Source organism: Filicampus tigris, chromosome 10 (genome assembly GCF_054856515.1).
Source record: "Filicampus tigris isolate MCC_2025a chromosome 10, RoL_Ftig_1.0, whole genome shotgun sequence".
In the NCBI taxonomy this organism is placed as follows: Eukaryota; Metazoa; Chordata; class Actinopteri; order Syngnathiformes; family Syngnathidae; genus Filicampus; species Filicampus tigris.
Window position 1 is genome coordinate 2,484,399 of NC_141226.1, and position 12,059 is coordinate 2,496,457.

At 40.0% G+C, this 12,059-nt stretch overlaps 1 protein-coding gene across 1 annotated transcript in view; it reads left to right on the forward strand.

Annotated features, from left to right (window-relative positions):
- The window catches only part of LOC147140383 (cadherin-12-like), a 38,812-nt gene extending 28,817 nt beyond the window's left edge, over positions 1-9,995 (forward strand). Inside the window, exons 7-12 of the mRNA XM_086044023.1 lie at positions 61-314; positions 1,190-1,326; positions 1,980-2,101; positions 2,898-3,012; positions 5,858-6,109; positions 7,801-9,995. Coding sequence (XP_085900149.1) covers positions 61-314; positions 1,190-1,326; positions 1,980-2,101; positions 2,898-3,012; positions 5,858-6,109; positions 7,801-8,408 — 1,488 coding nt within the window. The 3' untranslated portion in view covers positions 8,409-9,995. The remainder of the gene's footprint in view (positions 1-60; positions 315-1,189; positions 1,327-1,979; positions 2,102-2,897; positions 3,013-5,857; positions 6,110-7,800) is intronic.
- The last annotated feature ends 2,064 nt before the right edge of the window (positions 9,996-12,059 follow it).

Here is a 12,059-nt window from a genome sequence, read left to right on the forward strand (position 1 = left end):
TGTCAGTTTATGTCCCATCGCTGAATGTCTGTTTAACGCCTGTTTCTCATGACATATCAGGCCCTGGACTATGAAACAAAGAAGTCCTACACTTTCAAGGTTGAAGCATCCAATGCACAATTTGATCCCCGATTTCTGCACTTGGGACCCTTCAGCGATTCAGCTATTGTCAAGGTTAACGTTTTGGACATGGAAGAGCCTCCTGTCTTTACCAAACCATACTACTCTGTGGACGCATATGAAGACACTCCTTCAGGATCCATCATTGGCTCTGTTACAGCCCATGACCTTGATGCCAGCAGCAGTGCAGTCAGGTAAAATTAATGAAAAAACTAAAAAATAGACATGGTTTATAAATGCTGAGTTAGTTAGGGAAGAATTATATGTTGAAAGGATGCTTTGGAATTAAAACAGTGGCTTACAAGTTTGCTGATGACCAACTTTTTTCCCCCGTGTTTTAGCCAAGCATTCAATGATGTGATTGATTCCATTGTTTAGTACTTTACATAATTACATCATCATTCACCATGAACCTGGAAGAAACCTATGAACTAACAAACAACACAGTCAAATACAGCACTCCACAGACTTTATTTATTGTTTAAATATTTGTTAACAGGAAGGGCTTGGTGCAGGTCAGTATATTACTGTGTGAAATTCAAGTCTTTGTAGAATTGTTGAAAAAAAAGTGTTGACCTAAGACCTTTACACACTACTGTATGTTAATTTAACAACATAAATTGCAGAGCTGGGCTTTTAACAAAAATTTCCCGGTCCATTTATCGCCTTCCGTCTGCAGCCGGAGTACCCTTCCGCCATCCGTCTATCCGCCTCTTTGTCTGGCCAAAACGGCCGTACCAAAGAGTCATCGCCCATAGGCCGGTCCGCCTATTATTTTAAATGGACTTCCTTTAGTGTTTCCATCTACCAACTTCAACTTCAACAACATCTTCATCTTAATTTGTCAAAATTCTCCCGGTGTTTTCTTTTCCATGGAAACCCGGTCAAAATGGCTCTTTGAGTGTTAAAGGTTGCCGACCCCTGGGATAGACGACCGGTCCGTCACATAGGCGGAATGATAAATTGTTCCTATGGCAATAATTAAAACAATTGTATAATTCATGTTGTCATTGTCTGCTCCCTTTCCCTCGCCTAAATGTTCCCTGGCGTTTTGGTCTGATTTTTGCAGATATTCACTTGAATGGCATAAAGAGTATGACAGCTATTTCGACATTGACAGCATTGAAGGCACCGTTTCCTTGAATGAATACTTGGACAGAGAGGAAGTATTTCAGCACAACATCACAGTGGTAGCAACCAAAGTCCGTAAGTAGTCATCATTAAGTATAACCCCATCACTTCACATAGTTTTTGTTTTAGTAAACAAACAACCCGTTGGTGCTCCCCCATTTTGTTTTATGTATTATGCTAGAACATGCTCAATTGCAGAAAAAAATATGTTGAATCTTGCCTTCAACTATGCTGTAGAAGTTACAGCGGGTTTACATTAAATTGATACGAGCATTTCAACATAATACATTATCCCATGCTCAATGAGATTAAAACTATAAATTACTTTTTAGATAGTGGGATGAACATGAATGGCTATGGAAATGTTCCAGTAGGTGCAAGAAAGTCACTCATGGAACTCATGTAAATCGTTCCATTAGTTCCTTCTTTCATTAGTGGACAAAGCTTGTGCTACAAATGCCATTAATCAGAGTATGAAAAGACAAGAATAAATGTTCAGTTTTTAACATTAAGTGAAACAAGTACGAGCATTCTCACTTTATTCATATTCCAAAGAGTAAACTACTGTGTTACTTTGAGAAGCTCTGCATGTTTTTGAATGTTTATGCGTTAGAACCGGTTGTACTGCAGCATCCATGATCATTTCAAATGTATTTACCAACAATATAGGGATTTGTGCGCAACCATAATAATGTGTCTACTCATGGCTTTATGTTGACCATTTTCAGTAAACCCTTTGCTGTCCACCAAAGTGTTAGTGACAGTCAATGTCCTGGATGTGAATGAGTTTCCTCCTAAACTGGTGTTTCCGTCAGATACATTTGTCTGTGAAACTTCCAAAGCTGGACAGGTAAATTGACAGGTACACTCTTCTGCTTTGAGCCATTGTAAAAATGTGTTGTGATCAAATCAGTCATACACAGAATAAAGAGCTTTGCCAAGAAATAGAGGCCTGCACCAACAGTTGCTTTAGCACATTACGCAGTGGTGCGAGTAGTTAGTTAGCAAAGTAGTTTGTGTGTATTTTTGAGTGTGAGAGACAGGACTTCCGCTTCTGGGTTGCTACACAGTGTCCGCCGGAGAGCCCAACGAACGCTACACTTTTTTTCTAGCCCCCTTCACCCGCGTCCTACATTTACTATATATTTGTAATTTTTGGGAGATATTTTTAACTCATTCACCACCAGACATTTTCAGACGCTCTTTTACCCTAACGTTTGAAAACTTTTGAAAAAAATATAAATGAGGTTCTGAGATTGAATGTCTGGACTGTGAAAAGACAAATAAATATGAAATATATCCTTTGCAGTGAATGAGTTAACTTTTGTAAGCAGTGAGTCCTCGATTTTTATCACTTTCGGCCACACCACTGCTCGGACACCAGCAGTGTCTTTGAGAGGGAAAGTAAAAATAAACTCAGACAGCGTAGTTGTAAGTGTGTGCATGCGTTTCTGCGTGTCTGTCTGAATTGGTGTTGGGTTGATGTTTACATTTGTTTTTATTTGAACTCAGTGATTGACTGGCTGCCAATCTAAAGCATAGTCTGCCCTTTGACGCACAGTCAGTTGGAGTAGGCTCAAGCTTGTCTTCTAAACTGGGCTGAAAAGCTACCTGAACTGATCATTTCTGTCGTCTTGGATATACAGGTTATTCAGATGGTCAGTGCTGTCGACTTGGACCTTCCGCCTATCAATCAAAGGTTTTTCTTCAAGACGCCTAAGGATATTCACAACAGAAGGTTCAACGTTCGAGATTATAGAAGTAAGAAAGGGGATGCAGCACAGTCTGTTCAAGTGTTTGCAGTGATGACTTGTGTCTACTCAGCGATTCAAATATGATGGCTAAATAGCTATTTTGTGGATCCTCCATGCTAAAGTTAATTGCAAAAAATAATGTTCTACTTCTGTCAAGTGGGTCTTGAAGCAGCCATGCAAACAATGGCGGCCGGGTGAAAGATTTAATGGGTGGAATCACATCCCAAGGCAACTGTGTGCCACACTATCATTCTAACAAATGATTCAATTAGTGTGCATATTATTGTACCGGTAAATGAAATATTATTTAATACAGTGGAAATGTGCTGTGAACTGATTTGAACAATACATGAGGAGCATGGCAAATGCCGTATACTGAATACTCCGTGGCTCATTTGTCACTGAGTGTTCAATAAAATTAACAACAATGCATCTTAGTGATGCATTGGGCGGCACGGTGGATGACTGGTTAGCACGTCCGCCTTACATTGCAGAGGTCGTGGGTTTGAATCCAGCCTTCCTGTGTGGAGTTTGCATGTTCTCCCTGTGCATGCTTGGGTTTTGTCCAGGTACTCCAGTTTCCTTCCACATTCCTAAAACATGCAGAGCAGAGCTTGGTGTTCTCCCTATGTGACGGACCGGTTCGTCTATCCATCATTGACAGACGCCCATTTTGCTCACGAATGACGGATAGAATTTTAAAATAGACAGATTAAGCATAGTCGGAAGCCCCTTTATTTAATCCGTCATTCGTCTGTAGTCCGTCATTAGTCTATTTTTTGCCGTGAGGCTTTGATCGCCGTGGCGAGCGCGGCAAGGAAAAATAGTGAGTTGTAGTTGCCTGGAGGACAGATTTGAGTGATGGACCAGGGCTGTGGCCAATTTCTAAGGCGCAGTGAGTCACTCTTTCTGTTCAAATAATCGTCTATAGTCTATTATTGTGATGAGGCTTCAATGGCCGCAGCGAGGCTATTTATGTATAGAGAAACATGAGACAGTGTGCATTCAAGCGTGCCTGTATTTCCTCATTTTGACTTCACGGACACGACCCCTCCCTCCTGCTGCTGGGGTAAGCCATTACAAGAGGCAATACCACAATCCCAATAACAGGAACTTCCGTTTCCCATTGGCCGCGGTTTGCATCTTCAAGGTCCTAAAAAGAGACGCTTTTAGTCCGGCCAGAAGACATGCGCAGTGAGACTTCCATGTGGTTAGTCCGTGTAGTGAGTTTTTCGTTCATTTCCAATATCACATTTGCGAGTGAAACTTTAATCCGACTCGCCGACAGACGGCCGATAGATGGATATTATTTTTTCCCCCCGGGAAAAATGACGGATGACAGACGACGGAAGGGTACCCACGCTGCAAATGGATGATGAATGAATAACGGATGCTCAATTTTTAGTAAAATGCCCAGCTCTGCCTATAAGATTATTTGAATTTTAGTGTGAATAGTATGTACTAGGGGTGTAACGGTTCACAAAAGTCACGGTTCGGTACGTACCTCGTTATGTGGGTTCACGGTTCAGTACGGGTTCGGTACAGCAATAAGTCTCAAATGCATAAGACTAGTTGTTTTTTTTTGTTGTTGTTTTTTTAGTTTTAACAGAGCGCAAGTTACTTTTAACTTTAATTCAATTAATTAGTTAATTCAATTTTCTACAAACCCAAAAACATTCCCAGTTATAAAAGCACAAAATAGAATAAAAAAAATTGCATTAGGTTTTGTTCATTAATAATATAATAATAATAATAATAATAATTAAACACAGGAAAACCCCCTTTCTTGTATGGCTAGAATGAGGTTGCAGATAAAGTCAGGTAGCACTTGCCCACTAGTAACTTTTAACTTCGTTCTAAGAGTTAAGGCGCAGCAGACATCTCATGCTCCACCACGGCTCTTGTGCGATTGTATATGACAGGGAGCGCGGTCTTGCTAATATGCGCCCGGGATGGAACATTGTAACGGGGCTCCAGCATGTTAAATAAACGTTTGAAGCTAAAGCATATGCTTTAGCATAGATGTTGCTACGTATATGCCGGTTGCTACTAATATCTTTGGCTCTGTCTGCTTTCACTTCTCCAGGCTGCTTAAAGTAGTGGAGATAAGTTGTTGGTGTTGAGCGGGATTCTTTTTTCTACCTGTAACTGTATCGGAGTGATGTTAGCATGTTTGAAGTGTTACCTGCAACATACCGAACGGTGGTCCAACAACACCGACACACACAGTTCTTGTTCGCTCCACTGCTTGCAGCCTTGCAACTCCATCGCTGCCGTATGGAAGTCGAAATGTTCCTGGCTGATTATACTGTATAAACAATACACTATACAAACTTTTGTATAGTGTATAGTGATTTGTATAGTGCAGACGGTTTCTCTAGCTCCATGCTTCTACTTTTGTTTTGATCTATTTCTTCTTAAAACAACAAATGTGGCGGTCACTTGGTCTCAGGCGTTTACTTTTTTTTTTTCCCCCATCAGACGTATTCATAGTATGGCTGTGTGCACCGAACCGTGAAGCCCGTACAGAGACAGATGAATACCAAAACCGTTACACCCCTAGTATGTACTCTATGTGCTGTGATTTAGCTGGTTACCAAGGTGTACCCTGCACCTCACCCAGAGTCATCTGGGTTAAGAAAATGGATGGATGGTTGCGACACACGTGCATTCCTATAAATATTTCATGCCAAACAATCTCTAATTTAGACATAATCAATTTGTGCTAGGTTTTTGTGTGTGTGTGTGTGTGTGTGCGCGCTCTATTGAGCTCTGATCTTATTTCACAGATGATCCAGAATAACGGTCAGTGTTTTTTCTGTCTGATTTGACATGTTACCTTGTTTTTTTAGACAACACTGCTGGCATAGTGACACGACGCTCTGGCATCCAGCATGGGGTACACGACATATATGTTCTCCCTGTTGTGGTTGAAGACAGTGGTTATCCTGTTCGGAGCAGCACATCGACCCTCACTATCCGAGTGTGCTTGTGTGGGACAGAAGGCTTGCTGCTAACGTGTTCTCCTGAAGCAGTCTTTCTGCCCACGGAGCTCAGCACTGGAACAGCAATGGCTATTCTGCTATGTGTAGCTCTGTTAATTGGTAAGCTGTTCTTTTATCAATTACATTACATACTTAGCCTTCATAGATAAAAGACAGTATAAGCTATGTATGTTTTTGGTTGTTTTACACTTCTAACTGAACTTGCTGTACTCCCTTGTATTGTGTTGGGGTCGAAAACGACCCATTTTTCAAGTCAATTTTGGGGTCAATATGAACCCAACACAAGACAAGGGACTACTAACTATGAAAAAATGAAAACGTTGTGAAAACATAATCAGCACAACATAGCTTGTCGTAGCCCAAGACTTTTGAATAGTACTATTCAGTGGGTAGGGAAAGTATTAAGACCCCTTTAAAATTTTCACTTTCTGTCATTGCAGCCATTTGCCAAAATCAAAAAAAGGAATTTTAATGAGAAATTTTATTTCTCATTAATGTACACTCAGCACCCCATCTTGACAGAAAAAAAACTGAAATGTAGAAATGTAATGTCTATTGTAAGGCAGCATGGTGGATCTGAGCGTTAGCACCAAACCCATCCACAGAAATTTTGTACAATGTTATGCAGAGGTGTACTTAATAACAATTTCATAGACAAATAATACTATTTATAGTAATGGCATAGAATTGGGCAGGGGCATGATTTTTTTTTTTTCTTTTTCCTAGTAGCAGAAAATAAATGGGAAGCATTGCCCTAACCCAGGGATGTCCAAACTTGGTCCTCAAGGGCCTGCCTGTTTTCCATCTATCCCTGCTGTAATGCACCTGATTCAAGAGATCATGATCGTTATCACGCTTCAAGGCAGGAAAGCAGCCCTTGAGGATTGGAGCTGGACACCCCTGCCCTAATCTAACCAAAAACCTAGCATTAATGGTAGTCTGATGAACTCTCAGCAAAATACAAAGTATTGGAAAATCGAAGTATAGTCACGAGGTATTCGTAAGAGACCAAGAATAGTTGTAACACTTGCAGTCGGTCCAATCAGGGACAAGTCAGAGATCACTTCATTCGCTTGCACCTGCTTAGTTTAGTTCTCAGTCCACATGTGAAAAAAAAAAAAAAATCGGTAATCTGTCACTGACGATAGTCTGTCACTGGCAGACGCCTATTTTCTGATGGTTTTTTTGGCAGTACCGACTGACGGACCAACAGACTTCTGACGGACTAACTGACGGACGTAACTGACGGATAAACGGGCTGACTATTACAATTCAGTTTGTCACGAAAAATTACGGTCTGAGGAAATGATGAACGGGTGTCCTGGCTGCTGACGCATGACGGAAGGGAGTTTTCATCCGTCAGTGTAATCGTCATCCATTATTGACGGACCCTTAGTACATCACTGGCGGATGCCTGTTGTCTGATGTTTTTTTTTTATGGGTGACCGACTGACGGACCAATGGACTTCTGCTGGACGTAATTGATGGACTGACTATTAAAATTCAGTTTGTCACGGACTGACGAATGACGGACGGGTACCCTGACCGCTGAGGGATGACGGACCAGCAAAATTTTGTAAAATGAACACCTCCGTCAATTACTAGTCATTTATTTATTACTTTTTTTACTTTATTACATTTATTACTTGTCATTTATCTAATCTTTATTTATCTAAGGCAACTGAGAACAGTTTCTAATTTGCAATGCTGATCTGCCTGCAGATGGCAGAGTAAACCCAAGCAAAATATAAGGTTGTATTTTGACCATTTTCACTTTCTTTGTTTTGCAGTTATTCCTGTACTCTATATTGGTCGAAGACACCATAAAGGCAAAGAGGCTGTCATATCAAAAGAAGATATCCGTGATAATGTCATTCATTATGATGATGAGGGTGGTGGTGAGGAAGATACTCATGCCTTTGACATTGGCGCCCTGTGTAACACACAATCGGAACGTGTACTCACTGACAGTATAATCTCCAAGAAGGACAAAAACAAGTATGGTCACGGGGTTCTGTTGCACCTAAGGACTTGCAATGATGAAGTCAAGTCACCAGACATCCATCAGCAAACCGCCAGCATTATCTCCCCTGTTAATAGCCAGTCGCTTGATTCTTGTTGGAGAGTGACTCAAGGTAAATCAGAAATAACCCGGGAGTTCATCGAAGAGCGTGTGAGGGAGAGTCGCAAGAGTTATGCTGTGTCAGCCTTTGACTCGCTCGCCACATTTGCCTCTGAAGAGCATTGTTCTGTGGCAGGCTCCCTTTGTTCGATAGCGGAGTCATGGGTAATTGATGATTTAGGAGATTTGAGCTCCCTTGGGGATTGGGGACAGTCATTGAAATCATTAGCAGGTATCTTTGGGAGGCAGGCTCCTACTGCGTCTGAAGAGAGCTGAGATGGATAGTAGAGATCATTTGGAGTTTTGGTGGGACATAGGCAATGGACTTTAATTTCTTTTTACAGGCACATTTTGTAATTAACCCATTAAAGCGCCATCTCCCTAAAGCCTGAGGTCGACTTTGGAATCACCCTCTAAAACCTTAAGTTTTCCTGGAAATTCAACACCTCCAAAATAATTAATATCTCAGCCCATGTAGCTGATAGAAGCATAATTCAAAAGAATTTGAGAGCTTAGGCATGTTGCTTTCACACAGGCTTGAGTTTATTTACTGTTTCAATCAAAAATGTTAAAATAAAGTGTCAGTGGAAGAGAAGCACTATTTTTAATAATACAAAACACCCAGTGGTAATTACCATCATCTATTCTGTTACAACGCCTTTGATATTGTCATTGTCTAGAAACATATTTCTTAACCATATACAGTATAACGTTCGATTGGTTCCACTGGGTTCAAAGTCCACAAGCACATCGTCTATATCATTTATTTCAGAGCTTTTGCGATCGTCTGCATCCGCCATTACTGCCCCGAAAATTCCGGACATCCTCCAATGCTTCTGAAGCATTTCATTGGCTAAGAGACCGAGAATTGGATTAAAAAAAAGAATATGATATATACGCTCTCCCGGCTTTGAAGGTAGAAAGACACAACAGCGCTCCCGGCTTTAATGGTAGAAACGCGGTTATGCGCTCCTGACCTTAATGGGTTAAAGAACACATCTATTTAGAGTGAAGTAGAATTGGTATTGATTAGCGAGATACAGACTATCTTGACTCAAAGTGCTTCCAATAACAACATGATCAAGCTCGTCTTACATTTCCTTTGTGGATACAGACACTTGCTATAACAAAACTGCACTACAATCTAGAATTTTCTTCAGCAGTCAACAGCCATTTTTGCGCCACGCACGGTTTCACGTAAAGACATTTTAAATATGTTGACAGAAATAAATAACAATAAATGATAACATTTCACCATTACTCTGATTGTAATTGTAATTGGTGAAAGCCCTGCGGTTTTTTCTTTCAATGAGCAGCTCCCATCCATGGATATATGTTGTTGTTTTTTTTAATTACAAAGGCTTGTTCTCCTTTTGTCCACTGAGTTTGGGCTGAGTGCATAGCAGCTTTGATGGCTTCATAGCTTCATTTGCGAGCCTGTTGTGACATCTGTTGGAGAGTGGGTTTGGTGCATGCAATTCAACAAGCTTGGCCTACCTTGGCTTACTTTTTTCCTATATCGAAACCCTCCCGAGATGAGCGTTTTGACAGAGGTTTTGATTTTCAAAGTAAAACAGCAAGACCAGCTACGAAAACACAACAAAAACGTATTTGCAGGTGCTGCCATGCATGGCACGATGCCAGGCCCACTAGGAGCAATTTAGGGTTCAGTGTTTTGCACAGGAACACTTCCACAGCGGACAGCTGGAGAACCACCAACCCTACAATCACTGGATGAACTGCTTTAACCATCCACAGATTTTACACTTTGTTTCCGACTTTGTAGTTCAGGTTTGCTTCTTTTATTGCTTCATTGCTTTTTTTATCTGTTGTATTTTGTTTACAATAAAAGATTGAACAGTGCTTTTTCAGCTTTGTATGACTCTCGGCCATGTTGTGGATGTCTTCCTCCATTTTCCGTGTTGGACAATATTTGTGTTCTACTTTCTCGACTTACTTTCAAGTCTGACCACTTTTTTTTCCCTCTGTGGTGCTTGTTTTTTGTATGCTGCCAAGACCACCGAACAATGTTCCCTTTCTTGTTCTACCGTGTTGATAAGCAGTTCATATTCGGTCTCTAAAACATTTTTTCTTGTTGTCCCGACATATATATATATATATATATATATATATATATATATATATATATATATATATATATATATATATATATATATATATTTATATATATATTTATATAATATGTGAGTCCTTATTCCAGCAGCATTGATTTTTGAGAAGTCATCATGGACAACAAAAAAAGTTTGGGATTAGAGGAAGCATTAAATCTGTTTCAAAATGTTGACAAGGCTGAGTCTACGGATGACTGAGACATCGAGTCTGAGCACAAGAGCAGCTTCCCTCCAGTGAAGAGGAGCGATGGCGATACCAACACCCTCAGAGGGGGAATGACGGGACTCGATGAACTTGTGGTCCCAGGGGAGGAGCTAAAGTATATAATTTACATTCAAATGTACTCAGAACACTGACCTTTAATGAATAAAATAACTTTAATAGCTACTCAAACAATGAGTAATAATCATTTTGGGCGATGACATCTTTGTCAAAACACAAGCTGTCAAAATGGGACAGTCTAAAACCCTTCATGTCAAAAAGCTTAACGTGGCTTAATGTTATGTTAGAAAACTACGATCAATCACCACCAATATATATATATTGTAATATCTGTTCCTTGTTTTGTGCATGTGCTGGCTGAGCCTATGAGTAGTGAGTGACGTCATAGCGAGGGGACGAGCCAGGTTAGGAGGGAAGTTGGGCTGAAAGAGCGTGTGGTATGATTGAGCGCATGGGCGTGAGTTGTGGCCACCAGCAGCTCTTGTGTGAATGTGTGCTTTTTTCCGTGACAATCTGTTATTAAAACGACGATCAGATTGCATCAGCGACTGTGTGCATCTTTGACCACTTCGAGGGGCATTACAATATATATATATATATATATATATATATATATATATATATATATATATATATATATATATATATATATATATACACACACACACACACACACACAGAGGTGCACATATTTTTTTTCATGTATGAACAAAAAAAAAAAAAAAATTATAAAGCTAAATAGAACATTGTCTTCGTTTATTTTATAAAACGCTTTTGCCCATTAAAAAAAAAAAGTCTAATATGGCCGTTTAGGATTTAAGAACACAATTTAACGCAATTTTGTAAGTGGTGCAGTGTATACATTTTAAAGTATCCTGACAGACATTTTGAGCTGAATGTTTTAACAATTATTAGGCAAAAGTGTTGTTATAAATTTTATTTTTATTTAATTTTTTTTCATACTGAAAAAGACTTGGAAGTGCAATTTAAGGCACCTTTCTTAAAAGATGGACAGCACATTACAACGTAATCTAGGTCCACAATATAGAAAAAGAAGTTTAAAAAAAAAAAAGCAGCAGCTGTTGAACTATACCAGATAATGATAACAGCTGCTAGCCACTAACGCTGGAGACTTGTGCCGTATCATATAACGACAGCGTAATTAAGCAGCGGTTTGTTCGTGTCCTAAATTAGCGACTGAATCCGATTTCAAGACAGTGTTGTGTTGGTGTTTGTAGCAAGCGTTAAAGCTGCCAAATGCCAATACATCGAAAACGGAAGTCAAGTTAGCCGTTACGCCACCCCGCGGGCCAGCTTCAAAGTAGAAGTTTACTAAGGTTATTGCGTTGACTTTAATGACTCAATATATTATTTGGTAAGCTTTATTTTTACGTTAGCCTTTGTGGAGGCGGTGCGTTCGTTGAGTATGTTTTCAAAACGCATGTGATCTTGAGGGTACATGTATTCGATTTCCTCTGCTGAATGCGGACTAATCACGTTGCCTTATTGTGAACGCGCAGTTTTTTCACCAACCATTCTGCAGATCGTGCCCATCCTGAACGGATGATTGAT